This window comes from Rhincodon typus, chromosome 31, assembly GCF_021869965.1.
Source record: "Rhincodon typus isolate 14 chromosome 31, sRhiTyp1.1, whole genome shotgun sequence".
In the NCBI taxonomy this organism is placed as follows: Eukaryota; Metazoa; Chordata; class Chondrichthyes; order Orectolobiformes; family Rhincodontidae; genus Rhincodon; species Rhincodon typus.
The window spans coordinates 12,370,555-12,386,419 of NC_063362.1; the positions used below are offsets into that span (position 1 = coordinate 12,370,555).

The 15,865-nt window shown below is 45.0% G+C and overlaps 1 protein-coding gene across 1 annotated transcript in view; it reads right to left on the minus strand.

Annotated features, from left to right (window-relative positions):
- LOC109935092 (multiple epidermal growth factor-like domains protein 6) overlaps positions 1-15,865 on the minus strand; it is a 407,878-nt gene that overhangs the window by 84,835 nt on the left and 307,178 nt on the right. Inside the window, exons 8-10 of the mRNA XM_048615100.1 lie at positions 10,687-10,809; positions 7,795-7,917; positions 6,133-6,270 (exon numbers count right to left, since the gene is read on the minus strand). Of these exons, the coding sequence (XP_048471057.1) occupies positions 6,133-6,270; positions 7,795-7,917; positions 10,687-10,809 (384 nt within the window). The remainder of the gene's footprint in view (positions 1-6,132; positions 6,271-7,794; positions 7,918-10,686; positions 10,810-15,865) is intronic.

Genomic DNA, 15,865 nt, shown 5'->3' on the forward strand with positions numbered 1-15,865 from the left:
GCTCTATCCCCACCTATCTCCTGCACAAACAAAAACAGAATTTGCTGGGAAAGCCTAGCAAGTCTGGCAGCATCTATGAAGAGAAATCAGAATTAACATTTCCAGTCTGGTGACCCTTCCTCAGAAGCTTCTGCAGAATCTTCTGCATGTACTTCCAAACATCCAAAAACAGGACTGCACGAGCCGACCTAATGTTTCAGCCTGCTTCTGCCCTAAAGAACTCATCTCTTCCTACCTTGGCTCAGTCTTGTTCCCCTAGTCCAGTCCCTGCTCACATACATCTGTGATTCCTCTGACAATTTATGCCAGTTTCAAAACTTCCAGTTTGCAGGCTCCAGCCACATCCTCTTTACACGGACGTGCAATCCTTTATGCACCCATCCCCCACCAGGAGGGTCTCAGGGCTCTGCTTCTTCTTGGAGCAAAAGCCTGAACTGTCCCCACCCACCACCACCCTCACAAGGTAGTCCTCACCCTCAACAACTTCTCTTTTAATTCCTCTCATTTTCTTCAGGTCAGAGGAGTGGCCATGGGTACACGCATGGGCCCCAGTTATGCCTGTCTCTTCATGGGGTACGTGGAACATTCCTTGTTCCAGTCCTATTCCAGCCCCCACCCACAACTTTCACTCCAAGATATCAATGATGTCGTCGGTGCTGCTTCCCTCTCTCTCGTCCAAAATTGGAAAGGTTCATCAATTTCGCTTCCGATTTCCACCCTGCCCTCACTTTCACCTGGTCTGTCTCTGATTCCTCCCTTCCCTTTGTTGACATCTGTATTTCCATTTCTGGGTATAGGCTGGCCACTAATATCCATTATAAACCCACTGACTCCCACAGCTACCTGGACTATACATCCTCACACCCTGCTTCCTGTAAAGACTCAATCCCATTCTCTCAGTTCCTCCGATGAGGCCAAGTTCATAAAGGGAGCCTCCGAAATGTCCACCTTCTTCCTCAACCGAGGATTCCCCAGGACCGTTGTCGACAGGGCCCCCTCAACCAGGTCTGACCTATCTCCCGCACCTCTGCCCTCACCCCGCCTTCCCTCCCACAACAGCAAAAGGACTCCCCTTGTCCTTACCTACCATCCCACCAGCATCCAGATCCAGAAGATCATCAGACACCTTTTCCACCATCTCCAACAAAGTGCCACCACCAGACATATGTCCCCCTCCCCTGTCTGCCTTCCGCAGGGACTGTTCCCTCCAGGACACCCTGGTCCACTCTTCCTTCACTCCCAACACACTGCCCAACAGCCACACAGGACCTTCTCCTACAACCACCGAAGGTGTAACACCTGCAACAAAAACAAAGTTGCTGGAAAAGCTCAGCAGGTCTGGCAGCATCTGTGAAGGAGAAAACAGAGTTAACGTTTCGGGTCTGGTGACCCTTCCTCAGAACTGATGGTGGCTGGGAAAACGTCAGTTTATATGCAGAAAATAGGGAGGTGGGTGGAGTAGGGAGTAAACGATAGGATAGAGCCCAAAGAGAGAGAAAGACAGTTGGACAGGCAAAGGATTTGCTAATGATCAGGCTGCGAGGGTGAATAGATGTTAATGGGGACTGTTAGTGACTAACAACAGGGGGTGTGTAATGGCAGGCTATGTGGTAACAAGGCCTGGTGTGTGGGGTAGGGGGCTGGGACATGGGAGAGTTTAGGCCCTAAAATTATTGAACTCAATATTGAACCCGGACGGCTGTAGGGTCCCAAGCGGAAAATGAGGTGTTGTTCCTCCAGCTTGCGTTGGGCTTCACTGGAAGACTGCAGCAAGCCAGAGATGGAGATGTTGGGCCAGGGAGCAGGGTGGTGCATTAAAGTGGCAGACAACTGGTAGTTCAGGGTCTTTATTGTGAGCAGAATGTTCTGCGAAGTGGTCGCCAAGTCTACACTTCTTTTCCCCAGTGTAGAGGAGACCACATTGTGAGCAGCAAATGCAGTAGAACTAGATTGTGGGAAGTGCAGGTGATGTGTTGCTTCACCTGGAAGGTATGTTTGGGCCCTTGGATACTGGGAAGGGAGGAGGTAAATGGGCAGGTGTTGCATCTTCGCCGGTTACAGGAGAAGGTGCCGTAGGGCTGTGGGGAGGTGTTGGGGTTGAAGGAAGTACGGACCAGGGTGTCCCAGAGGCAACGGTCCCTGCGGAAGGTGGACATAGGAGGGGAGGGAAATGTGTGACTGGTGGTGGCATCTCGCTGGAGGTGGCGGAAATGGCATCTGATGATCTTCTGGATCTGGATGCTGGTGGGATAGTAGGTGAGGACAAGGGGAACCCTATCGCTGTTGCGGGAGGGAAGAGAAGGGGTGAGGACGAAAGTGTGGGAGATGGGTCGGACCTGGTTGAGGGCCCTGTCAACAATGGAGGTGGGGAATCCTCAGTTGAGGAAGAAGGTGGACATTTCAGAGGCTCCCTTGTCAAAGCTGACCTCAATTGAACATATACGACAGAGACGGAGGAACTGAGAGAATCGGATGGTGTCTTTACAGGAAGTGGGGTTTGAGGATGTATAGTCCAGGTACTGTGGGAGTCAGTGGGTTTGTAATGGATATTAGTGGCCAGTCTATCCCCAGAAATGGAAACAGAGATGTCAAGGAAGGGAGGGGAGGAGTCAGAGATAGACCAGGTGAAACTGAGGGCAGGGTGGAAATTGAAAGCGAAATTGATGAAGTTTTCCAATTCCAGACAAGAGAAGGAAGCAGCACAGATGATATCATCGATGTATCGGAGAAAGAGTTGTGGGTGGGGGCCAGAATAGGACTGGAACAAGGAAAGTTCCACATACCCCATGAAGACACAGGCATAACTAGGGCCCATGTGGGTACCCATGGCAACCCCTCTTACCTAAAGACAATGAGAGGAGTTGAAAGAGAAGTTGTTGAGGGTGAGGACAAGCTCAGCCAAGCAGAGGAGGGTAGTAGTGGGTAGGGATGGTTCAGGTCTTCGCTCCAGGAAGAAGTGGAGAGCCCTAAGACCCTCCTGGTGGGGAATGGACGTGTAAAGGTGCAACACCTGTCCATTTCCCTCCTCCCTCCCCAGTATCCAAGGGCACAAACATACCTCCCAGGTGAAGCAGCACTTTACCTGCACTTCACACAATCTAGTCTACTGCATTTGCTTCTCACAATGTGGTCTCCTCTACACCTGCCCGCAAAAAAAGACCTTGAACTTCCAGTTCCCTGCCACTTTAAAACCCCACCCTGTTCCCAGCCCGACATCTCTGTCTCAGGCTCGCTGCAGTGTTCCAGCGAAGCTCAGCGCAAGCTGGAAGAACAACACTTCATTTTCCACCTGGGGACCCTGTTGCCCTCCGGATTCAATATCAAGTTCAATAATTTTAGGGCCTCAACTCTCCCATGTCCTAGGCCCCCACCCCACACACCAGGCCTTGTTATCACAGTCTGACATTACACACTGCCTATTGTTAGTCACTAACAGTCTCCATTAAAAGCTATTCACCCTCCTAGCCAGATTGTTATCCACTCCTTTGTCTGTCCAACTGTTCTTCTCTCTCTTTGGGCTCTATCCCCATTTATTGTTTACTCCTGACCTCCTTCCCCACCCTGTCTTCTACATAGAAACCAACATTTTCCTACCTACCAATAAGTTCTCAGGAAGAGTCACCAGACCCGAAACGTTAACCGATTTCGCTTCACACAGATGCTACCAGACCTGCTGAGCTTTTCCAGCAATTTCTGTTTTTGTTTCTAGTGAGCCTCTGTTTGTTTTATACAGAACTCTGCATAATTTCACAAATCTTTGTGTTGCAGAGTACTGGAAGTGCTCAGAAACACACAGATATATTGAGACTGGTGTGCAATTTCAAGCAGTGCATAAACATGTAACCTAATCACATTTGCAACGTTCTCCTCTGGGAACCACCAGTCTAACAAGAGTGAATACAGCAATAAACTGCAAATGAGGCTATTAATCACTGAGCTAATAAAGCACAAAAAGAAACAACAAACAGTCATCTTAATGCTTGCCATCACTGAATTCTGTTCATTAAATAAGACTTCTTAGTTTTTGGACGGCCCGTCACGTGAACTTTAAAAGTTAGCAACAGTCAAATACTTGACATGCAAAAATAGTAGACTCGCCCACTTTAAGGGCATTTAAATGGTCATTGGATAAACATATGGATGATAATGGAATAGTTTAGGTTAGATGGGCTTCAGATTGGTTTCACAGGTCGGCGCAACATCGAGGGCCGAAGGGCCTGTACTGCGCTGTAATGTTCTATGTTCTATGTTCTATGGGGTAGGTCACCTCTGAAACTGATTTCTTTTCCCCTCAGCTGACATTCATGTTGATGTATTTTCTAGCATGGACCATTAGACAGTAATCAAAAGTATGGTCATGGTTGTGTTACTGGGCTAATAGGAAAGTGAGTTCAGATCCCATGCAGAATTTTCAGAAAGTGAATTCACTTAGTTTTAAAATCATAAATAAAAGGTATTACCGAGGTTTTGATTGTTACAAAAATGCATTCAATAATTTAGGCAAGTTGCCACCCTTTCCTTGTTTGCCCTATATGTGACCCCAGACTCCTGCCATTACGACGGGAATGAGAAGTGAGTGATAAATGATAACCTTTCCAGAAATACTCATACTGCAGGGCTGATCTTATAAGATCCTTTCTGATATTTCCTTCCACAACCCAGTGATAAACAATTTATCATATAATGATTTCCCCGTACGGTAATTAACAGCGAACAGCCTACAGTTACACTTGGCTTTCTTGTTGTGTATGGTTCGGTCCTGTCTACTTACCAAGTTAGTTATATGGCAAGGTCCCAATGCGAAAATTCTAACAGGGTTTAATTATCATTCCTACTTTCAATAGTTGATACAAGTGACCAGTGTGGTGAGCAGGAACTGAGTTCATAACAAGGAAATGTGATTTGTCAAAGAGATTGCTTGCTGCTTTTGTCAATGCAGATCTTTGTATTAAAAATGTTCATTTTGGAGAAAGACAGGTGCACATCTCCATTTCATGTCCAATCAGAATCAACCATCTACATATCTGGTATGTAGGTGGTTTAAAGCAAAACATTTATCCCACAAGAATGCACATTAGCCCCAACTTCAGAACAGTGCACTTTATTCCACTAAAATAACATTCCCACATCAACCATCCTGTCGTGTTTCTGAGACCAGTGTTATTGCAGTGCCAAAATGTCTCCTAAATTGTGGGCAGGTTGATGCTGTGCACCAAAAGATCAATATTAATTGAATTGAACTTATCCAAAATAGTTCCATACAGGTGAGAGGGAGACTCTCACCTGATCAGACAGGATTGAATTCAAAACCCAGGTACCAGAGGGAAGGATGAATGTCTCACTCTACTTTTGGACACAGGGTCAGACATCTCTGACAATCACAGCAGCCTCACAACCTCTGAAGACCTCCCTTTGCACTGTCCCAGCAAACACTCCCAGGACAAGATGCAGCTCAGGTTAGGCACAAGTTCCATAGCCCCAGCAGCAGCAAAAGCCTGAACTGAGACTACAGCGGGCCCCAGGTTCTAAGTCCTGGAGCCCATGGCCAAGTTCGTGGGTCTTCTCAGCAGGATGGGATAATGATGCCTGAGGAGGATGGGGTCTTAATGAAGAGACCTGGGCTGGGGCAAAGTGACACTACTCATGGTGATCAGCTGTTGAGAACAAGCATGAGTTTTTGAAAAGGGATTCCTTGAGGAACACACCCCTCCTCCTACAGCTTTGAGATCCCTGCAGGGTGATTATCAGTCATTACCCCATTCCCAACTGTTGTACTACTTCTGCCAGTCTCAAAATACCTGCCTACTCAAGGGCTTCAGTTGGGGTAAGGGTAGGCTGACTGCCCCAGGCGTCTCAATGCCCTGGCAAAGTTGGAGACAGATCAGGCCAGGTGGGAATTTTACGTGTTTCCTTGCCTGCATACATGCTAGTGGGGGAAACTGTAAAACTCTGCCCTTTCAGTAATATTGATAAACCATAACTTGTCACCTCACCTTCAAAAAGCCTATTTATTTGCTACAGACTTGAGATTTTAAGATGCCAATTTATAATTAATTGAGAAATCCATTAGTGTTGATGTATATGAACAAGACCCAACAGGGACTGAAAGAAACTACTGATGGTCAGGCCTACCTACGCAAGTCTTCTGATCAGCATCCAGGTGAAAGCCTTGATTACAGCTACAGAGTGGACCACTCGTTGTGTGGCGACAGTGATGGGAACATCCTCCATTGTTTAATTCACAACTGTTGACGATCTCCATCTCAATCCCTGAAAAATGAAGTGTTCAGACACTTTTACTAGGCCTTTCAAACATGTTTCATGCTTTCTCTATTCTAGTGGCTCCAATTGCAATGTCACAAATAAACCTGCAGGACTTGTCAAGCATGTCCAAGCGAGCGGCGAATGAAAGGTGAACAATATTTACAAAGGAGCACATGATCTGCCCACTGTTTGAGTCAATACTTACCCTTCAATCAACATTATTAAAACTGACCATGCAGTCATTATGTCCTGGTGTTGTTGTGCAAGATTTGGTTGTCGTGTTTACCTACAACAGTAGTGAGGCAAGAGTTACACTCAGGGAGCAAGAAACAGAGGTTATGACTGTTTCCAGGTTCTAAATCTAAAGTCTTTCAATGTGATTTTTTACAGGGGGTATCCCCTAAATGTAGCCTGGAGACAGTCATGTCACCTTTAAAGCTGGAAGGCCAAGGTAGGTGAGGGAAAGAGCACTTCAAGATGGTGGGGTATTTTGCCTCATAAACACTCCCAATGCACTGTCCAATCAAACATTCTCAGGCTTTGTACAGAATATCTTTGATATGGAATAAAGCTTCCCCTGTACTACCTCATCAATTACTCTCGCAGCAGATGCAGCAGGGAGTAGATATCAGGTAAATTTCCCCTGACATGGTGGCACAGTGGTTAGCACTGCTGCCTCACAGCGCCAGGGATCTGGGTTCGATTCCAGCCTCAGGTGACTATCTGTGTGGAGTTTGCACATTCTCCCAGTGTCTGCGTGGGTTTTCTCTGGGTGCTCTGGTTTCCTCCCACAGTCCAAAGATGTGTAGGTTAGGTGGATTGGCCATGCTAAATTGCCTGTAGTGTTCAGGGAGGTAGAGGGTGTATATTAGGTGGGTCATAGGGGGATGGATCTGGGTGGGATGCTCTGAGGCTCGGTGTGGACTTGTTGGGCCAAAGGGCCTGTTTCCACACTGTAGGGATTCTAATACACTGCCAAACAATAGATTCCCTGGTCAGGCACAGTAAGGGTTAGATTCTGTGTTGTCTCAGCTTTATTTTACACAGGCCCATTGCTGCCAACAAATAATGGAGACATTCAGCTCTTTGGCCTGTTTTGGATTTCAATTCCATCCTCTCCAGATAAAATGGCACAGGCGAGACTGCCCAGCTCTCAATAAAATATATTCATTGTGCCTTTAGAAGTTCTCACAGCTGCTTTTATTGCATACTGCATCATTCCTTCGTGACTCCTAAATACAGAACTGACATTCTGCCCTCTTAATATAAAATACCGACTTACAATAAATCCTTGTGTATACAGGGAACTTATTACTTTAATTTCTATCTTTCTGTACAAATTGTTCTTCTGTGAGATATAACAGGAGTTTTGCATGATGGTATTTATTGCCTTTGAGCGAATTCTACTCAGGAGCCCAAAATGAGTATTAAGAGCCTGTTAGTTGGCTCTGTATGATGAACTTTATCCTGATATTTCTCTTACTGCTGTCTGCTCTGCAGTAATATGAAGGACTCAACAGGTTAACTTACGGTAGCAATGCTTCCCATCAGCACCTAGCTCATAGCCTGCATTACAGACACAGGAAAATGTTCCACGCATGTTCAGACATCCATGTGAACAATCAGCTGATCCAATCATGCATTCATCAATATCTAGGGAGACAGAAAGACATTAATCAACAAGCTAGTGTATAATAATGGCAATAAAGTTCATTAATCAAGCAGTAGTTTGACTTTAAAATTCTAATCCTGGTGCTCGTACAATGCGGTCTCATCCCTCCCTATTTATGAAATCTCATCTAGATCTATAATTCTTTTGAGATCTCAGTGCTCCTTCACTTCTGGCCTCTTGCATATCTCCTGTTTCTTTCTCTCTACTATTGGCTGCTTTGCCTTCAAATATCTGCACCCTAAACTATGGAATTATTTACTGAAAGCTCTCTGATTCTTGACCACGCTATTCTCGTTTGAGACACTTCTTTAAACTTGTCTTGTTAATTAAGCATTTGGTCACTTGTTTTAATGTATCCTTATCTGCAATATCATCAATTTTTCTTTGCCAGAACTCCTGTGAGCCACTGTGGGATCTTTTATTATGTTAGAAGCTTGATATAAATGTAGGTAGGTGTAGTAATGATCACTATACCATTGGAAGGATTTATGTCATCCGCTGAGTGCAGTGTCAGACAACTGGAAGGGATGATGATCTGAATGCATAAATGTGCTGCTTGATATGTCCATGAATTTTCAACATGGGCAGGATGCTGACAAGGTTCCCAGTTGGTAACGTGTCCTCAGGTCCTGCAGATCCCCAATACAGGCAATCAACTGAACATTTTCAAGGCGATTGATCCAGGTTACTTGTTCAGAATGAGAAGAATCAAAAAAATTTGGGTTCACCACTGATTTCATGGTCCAAGCAACTGCATACGCTACATCGATGACTGTATCAGCACTGCCTCATGCTCCTACAAGGAGCTGGAACAGGTTATCAATTTTACTAACACCTTTCATCCCAACCTCATATTCAGCTGGACCATCTCTGAATATTCCCTCTCCTTCCTGGACCTCTCCGTTTCAATCTCTGATGATCACCTCATAACCAACATCTATTTCAAGCCCACTGACTTCCACAGCTACATGGACTACACCTCTTCTCACCCACCTTCCTGCAAAATGTGATCCCTTACTCCCAATTCCTCTGCCTCTGCCGCTTCTGCTCCTAAGATGGGGCGTTCCACTGCTTAACATCTCAGATGTCCTCTTATTTCAAGAACTGCAACATTCCCCTTCAATAATCGAAAATATCCTCAAACACATCTCTCGTGTCTCCCACATCTCTGCCCTCACATCCCCTCCCCCCAACAAAAACAAAAATAAATACAGAATCCTTCTTGTCCTCACATATCACCACCAACCTCCGCATCCAACGTATCATTCTCTGCCACAACCAAAGAGATATTTCCCTCCCTACCCCATCTGCCTTTCATAGGGACCACTCTCTCCGCGACTCCCTCATCCGCTCCACACTCCCCCCTAACCCCACCACCCCCCGGTACCTTTCCCTGCAACCACAGGAAGTGCTACACCTGCCCCTATATGTCCCCCCTCACCTCCATTCAAGGCAAAAACCAAATCTTCAACATCAGACATGGGTTCACCTGCACATCCATCAACTTGGTCTACTGCATCTGCTGCACCCAATGCGGCCTCCTCTACATCAGTGAGACCAAGCAGAGACTTGGACACCGTTTTGTAGAGCATCTGTGCTCTGTTCGCGACAAACAACACCACCATCTAGTCGTGAACCACTTCAACTCTGCCTTCCACTCCCTGGGTGACATGTCCAATCTGGGCCTCCTCCAGTGTCACAATGACACCACCCACAAACTGGAGGAGCAGCACCTCATATTCTGCCTTGGGAGCCTACAGCCCGATGGCCTAAATGTGAATTTTACCAGTTTCAAAATCTGCCCACACCCGGCCTCATCCCATGACCAACCCTCCCTCTCATCCCCGCCTTCTTGACCTGACACAGCCTGTCCATTTTCTTTCCCACCTATCCGCTCCTCCCACCTCACTCACCAATCCCCACCACTCCCTACCTGCACTCACCTATCACCATCCCACCTACCTTCCCCAGCCCCACACTTCCTCTCTCTATTTATTTCTGAGCTCCCCTCCCCATTTCTGAAAAAGAGTCCCAATCCGAAACATCAGCTTTCCTGTTCCTCTGATGCGGCCTGGCCTGCTGTGTTCTTCCAGCTCCACACTGTGTTATCTCTGCATCCTTTAAAATCTTGTGAATTCCCCCAATTTTGTTCCTAAGGCCAGTAACTGTTGCCCATCTCTACTTGCCCTTGAGAATGTCAGTGAACCATCTTCTCGAGGTGTTTCCAACTGTGTGGTGAGCGTACGGTCACATTGCTATGGTTGATTAGGAGCTCCAGGATTTGATCCAGTGATAATGAAATCATGATGATACATGTTCAACAGGTTGGTATGGACTGGAGGCAGATTGGAATGTGGTGGTACACCTGTTGCCCTTGTCCTGGCTGGGTGGAGCTTGCAGGAAGGGACATTGTGTCACTCATTGGGAAGGTGATTCATTCTCACCCAGAACTTTATCTCACAGCATGACCTCCTGTGGAAAGATATAGAACATGGGATACAAACTACGGTGTGGAAGGTACAAAAATTCCCAGGATTCATGGCAATCAACACCAAATCAGTTGGCAAGTTCCATTTTTTCCACTGGGTTTTCTGGGACATGGTAAATAGAGATTGCACTCTCCATTTGGGGCCTAGTACAGATTGTTACCACTCTCTCTGGCTGTGCTTTGAAGTTGATGTCTGTCTGTAGCATGGGTTACAGAGCAATCCCGATAATCATGCTAGACACATGAGAGATAACACATTTACCTTCACATCCTTTGGCATCATTAGCCAATCTGTATCCTGGGTGACACTCACACTTGACAATGCCATGGTGGTTATGGCATTTGTGCATACAGCCACCATTCTTATCTGCACATGGATTCTTCACTGTAGAGACAAAAGAGTACATAAAGTAGGGCCAAAGTTTTATATTACCTTCAGGATGCAAAAGGCTTCTCCTTAAGTTGCGATTTTCTAGTCATTATAGCAACGTCAGCCCAGAGTCTAGTCTGTGTGTGACCCTGTACTGGAATTGTTTGTAGGCCAAAACTGAACCTGTTGTCTCCCACCAGCCAGCCACACACAAACACTTCCACCAGGTGGCCCTGGAGAGCTGTCAGAACTGGGGATATTTGATATTTTTCCTCTTTCTCCAGAAGAGGAGGGGACTACGGTAGAGCCCTGTCACTGTGCTGATGCAAAGTTTGACAATTGATAGCAAGTTTGAACTGCCAGACTTCTTGTTAACATATTATTCCCTTTTGTTGTAATAATTCATACACTCAAAAGGGGTAGATTTTACACTGGGCTTGTACTGGGACTCAGCCTTGTCTGCCCGATCAGCCTGTGTTTGAACCGAGAATGAATCAATGGAAGTTAGTCCTCAGGCTTCATCAGCACCACGATCAATATTGACTGCCTGATTCACCGATAAATCACAGGAGGGATACTGCAGGCTAGGCAACCTGCCTGGCTCCACTGGGACATCTCTTAAAAAAAAAAAAAATAGACAATTAACTACTTGTAATTTTTGTTGGCAGATGCAGGACAGCTGAAATATTCTGAGAGTGATAAGCACAGGCTGCCTAAAAAAGATCCTGTGAGTACGTCAGTGAAATGTCTGTGCAGACAATGTACACTACCCCATTTCAAGCTCTAACCAATAGGCATTTACTGCATAGAAGGAGGCCATTCATCCAATTTCCCCTTTACTAGCTCTCTAAAAGAGCTTCTCACGTGGTCTCACTCACTTGATTTTTTCACAATCTTTTAAGTATGTAAATATTTCTTCACTTCTGTTTTAAATTATGGTGCCACTGGACAAGTCTTTGAAGATCCTCTGTGAAAAAATTGTTGCAAACAGGTTTGAAAGGGTCTGAAAGAGTTAATCCTGAGGAGTCCCATAAGCAGCACCCACAGTTCTGATGACATGTGAATAGAACAGTTTAGCAACTCAAAAGGAGTGAAGTTTGACACCAGGTCCTCCTCAATGTTTTCTAACAAATCCTATCATCGCAATATAACCTGTACTAGTTGCTGATTATAGTTTGTTAACTACGAGATACTTTTCCAGTTAGATTAGGAAGTCAATTTCCTCTACCAGAAGAGACCAAGCAGACTCCGTAGTTTTCTAGACTAAGAGAGAATTGTAGCAGCAATCTTTGCCATTAGCAGTGGCTCATACTGAGCTGGCTTGTCCACACAAACTGGTGAGCAATGGTGTGAAATCTTCAGACTCAGCTTGAAGTCACCTACTGATACAACACAACCAGAACTCTTAAGAACTCTAAAGAAGAGAAACTCTCTTGGTAATTCTCAACAAGGAAGAATACTCCAGTGATGGTAAAAGCATTTCAGACCCAGTAAGGGAAGTTCTTCAACATGAGAGTTAACTGAAGAAGAATACTAGCTTCAAACCAAATACAGACTGCATTCCAAGGGAGTGGTCCATGGGAGCAGTCCTAAGTTGCTGTTCAGTGGTTGAGTGAACAGACCATCGAAGGCTCGACTTAAAAGCCTGGTGAACCAGGTGAAATTATACAACAAAGCAGTAACCTTGGAGTTAAAAAATTACTTACTCGTCAGATCAAGCCTCATCACCAGACCAAGCAGGCACAATGAGGAATGACTATAGAAATGGAAGTAAAGGGCGACAAAAGAGATATAATCCAAGATTGAAGATCCGGGGACATCACAAAGCCACTAATTAAAGTGATAACCTTGGGCAGATTAAAAGGTTAAAAGGAATCTTATCTAATAGGGACAGAATGTTTGGAAAAAAATATTCATAAAGTTTTAACAGAAAGACAGGAGATCATTTATATGGTGTTGTGATAATTTCTGGAATCATTTATTTAAACCAGAAAGAATGGAAATCATTCAGTAAATGGTGATTAAAGTGGGAATTGTTTTTTAAAGCCAAAAACAGCAGGATTCATACAGTGAAGCTGTGAAAAAGCAAGGAATCAAGAGGATTTCTGAGGGAAGCTGTTCCCAGAGATACTTGGCAATCACCAAGTACAGGGCTACAGCCTAGTCAGCTAGGTGGTGGCCGGGATATTGAGGATCGCATTGTAGATTGCAAAATCTGTGCCATCCACAGATCTGAGCAACAAAGACCCATTGATCGTCACATTCCCCGCCAGCTTGATGGTACATGTGGGCACTGATCTATCAGTTCTTGATGACACTGATTATCAATTATTTCTCCTGATGAAAAGAGGAGAAGAAGTTATATGCCATGACTACAGATGCAGTTTTCCAAGTTTCATGAGATCTTTGCAGTGCATGGTATCCCTGATATGGTTGTTTCAGACCAAGGCACACAGTTTGCTTACAAGTGCTACAGTCAATATGCAGCCAGTTTTGGCTTCGTGAACATGTCACTAGCTCATCGAGATGCCCACAAGTGAATGGAAAAGCCGAGCATAGTGGTCAGGCCAGTTAGGTCGTGATTGAAAAAGAATAACAATTTCTCTCCGGCCTTGTGAAAACATAGAACAATCCCAATACAACATGGTCTCGTAATATCAGAGTTGCTGATGAGCAGGAAGCTGAAGGACTCAGCTCCTAATCCTAAAAAGAAGTTGACTCCACGTTTATGCCTCCAGGACTTTTAAGGCGCGTATATAAGGAACAGTGCTATTGGGTGCAACAAGTCACAGACTACAGTAGGTGCCACCCTAAGACAGGGGCAACAGATGTGGATCAGGGATCTTAACAGTAAAGGCACAAAGTGGCTACAAACCAGCAGGGATTGTATGTCATTGATTGTTTAAGGGAACGACAGGAATGCAGCAGAGAATTGATAGTCTGAGGTCTATAAGTCCCATACATCATCAGGAAAACTATCAACCAGTCTCCCAAGTCCAAAGAACACACATTTCTGGAGAGTAGCAAAACCTCCAGATCACTTGAATTTATAAAGTCAGTGTCTTATGGGGGAAATAGGGTAGCGATAATTGTAACCATATAAACAAATGCGTCTTGTTACCCGCAAGAGATTCTTCTAGTTAGGCCAGAAAGTGATTTTGCTCTTCAACCCTAGATCAGGGAGGCCCTGTATTTTAAAGAGAGTGGTGGCAATTATCTTCAGCATGAGCTGCAGCTGATACAGTGTTGTTAGCTGGCACAGCATCAATTTTTTCTCTAACCTCCTAGTCTGTTTTCTTGGTGATGATCCTAAATTTCCGCCTTTAGATCATTCCATGGCATACGGAACAGAAGAAAAGTGTATGCTTTTGGAAACTAGACAATTCTGGCACTGCACAGCAAATCTGTCCCCTCCTCCATTGAATACTCCAATATATTTTTAAAAATAAGTTTCATAACGGTTGACAATTTATTTATGGTATTACCTTAGAATGTCTTTAACAAATCAAACACCTGATCACATGTACAAATATAAATGAATTTAGGAATAAACAATGAATATGAAAAATAGTTTATTTGTTCTGGCACCTGCATACATCAATAGAACGTTGGAATTTTATGGCACAGATGAGGACAATTTATTTTCTAGAACAATCCAAAAGTAATCCTGTGGCCCAGCACTCACCCAACAGCGCTGTATTTTCCTCTGCTTCAAATGTTTGTCCACTTTCACCTCTAGTTGATGACTCATTGACCTACCAAAACTTAGGCCCAATAAAACTCCACAAAATCCCCATTTGGGGTTTTCATCTTTGTTCGTTTCTCCTCATGTTGGGCTAAGCACCAGAAGAGATCTTAAGAGCCAGGACTGAGAAGCAGAAATCCCTAGCTTCTAGGGGATTTGAATTGTGGCCTTGCACCCAATTGCTAGGCATGTGCCTTCCTCCTTCATTGTACTTCTGCAGTCAACTGTGCTCACGTACCTATAGTGTCTCCTTTAGTCACAAAGCCGCCACTAGAGTTACAAGCCATAGGTCTGATTCATGGACTGTTCTTATGACAGCACTACATTGAATTACATACAATATGCAGTACAGAATCACCCATTCATCTCAACTGTCTATGCTCGTGTTTATACTCCATAAAAGTCCTCTCCCATTCCAGCTCCCTCATCTCAGCTTTTCAGCGTAGCTTTGTAATACATGACGGTAAATGATTTGTCTAGCTTCCTTTGAAGGCATCCAAGCTGTTTGCTTTCACCATTTCCTGTGGCAACCAGTTCCATATTTTAACTCCTCCTCTCAGACTAACTTTACCCTACCTCCCCCCCCTTATTTTCCCATTGTTTTTTGTCAGTAATTATCGTGGATTTACATTTGTATGCAATCAAGGCAGCTAGATGGCAGCACGTTTGTGACGAATCCTTCTTCTATTAAGTTTGTGTTGTGCTGAAATCCAGTTTTCAGTGAAAATGGCAATGTGGTAATATTCAGGAATACAGGGAGTTAAGAGTGATTAACTGGCAACATTCTATCCCGCCCTGCAATAGACACAGGGATTATTGCAAAGTTTTTGATAGAACCGTTGAAAATTGCAGAAGGAGTAGGCCAGAGACAACAAGGTGCAGGGCTGGATGAACACAGCAGGCCAAGCAGCATCCTAGGAGCAGAGAGGCTGACGTTTCGGGCCTAGACCCTTCATCAGAAAAGGGGGAGGGGAAGGAGGTTTTGAAATAAATAGGGAGAGAGTGGGAGGCGGATAGAAGAGGGATAGAGGAGAGGATAGGTGGAGAGGAAACAAACAGGTCGAAGAGGCGGGGATGGAGCCAGTAAAGGTGAGTGTAGGTGGGGAGTTAGGGAGGGGATAGGTCAGTCCAGGGAGGACGGACAGGTCAAGGGGGCGGGATGAGGTTGGTCGGTAGGAGATGGAGGTGCGGCTTGAGGTGGGAGGAGGGGATAGGTGGGAGGAAGAACAGGTTAGGGAGGCAGGGACGAGCTGGACTGGTTTTGGGATGCGGTGGGGGGAGGGGAGATTTTGAAACTTGTGAAATCCACATTGATACCATTGGGCT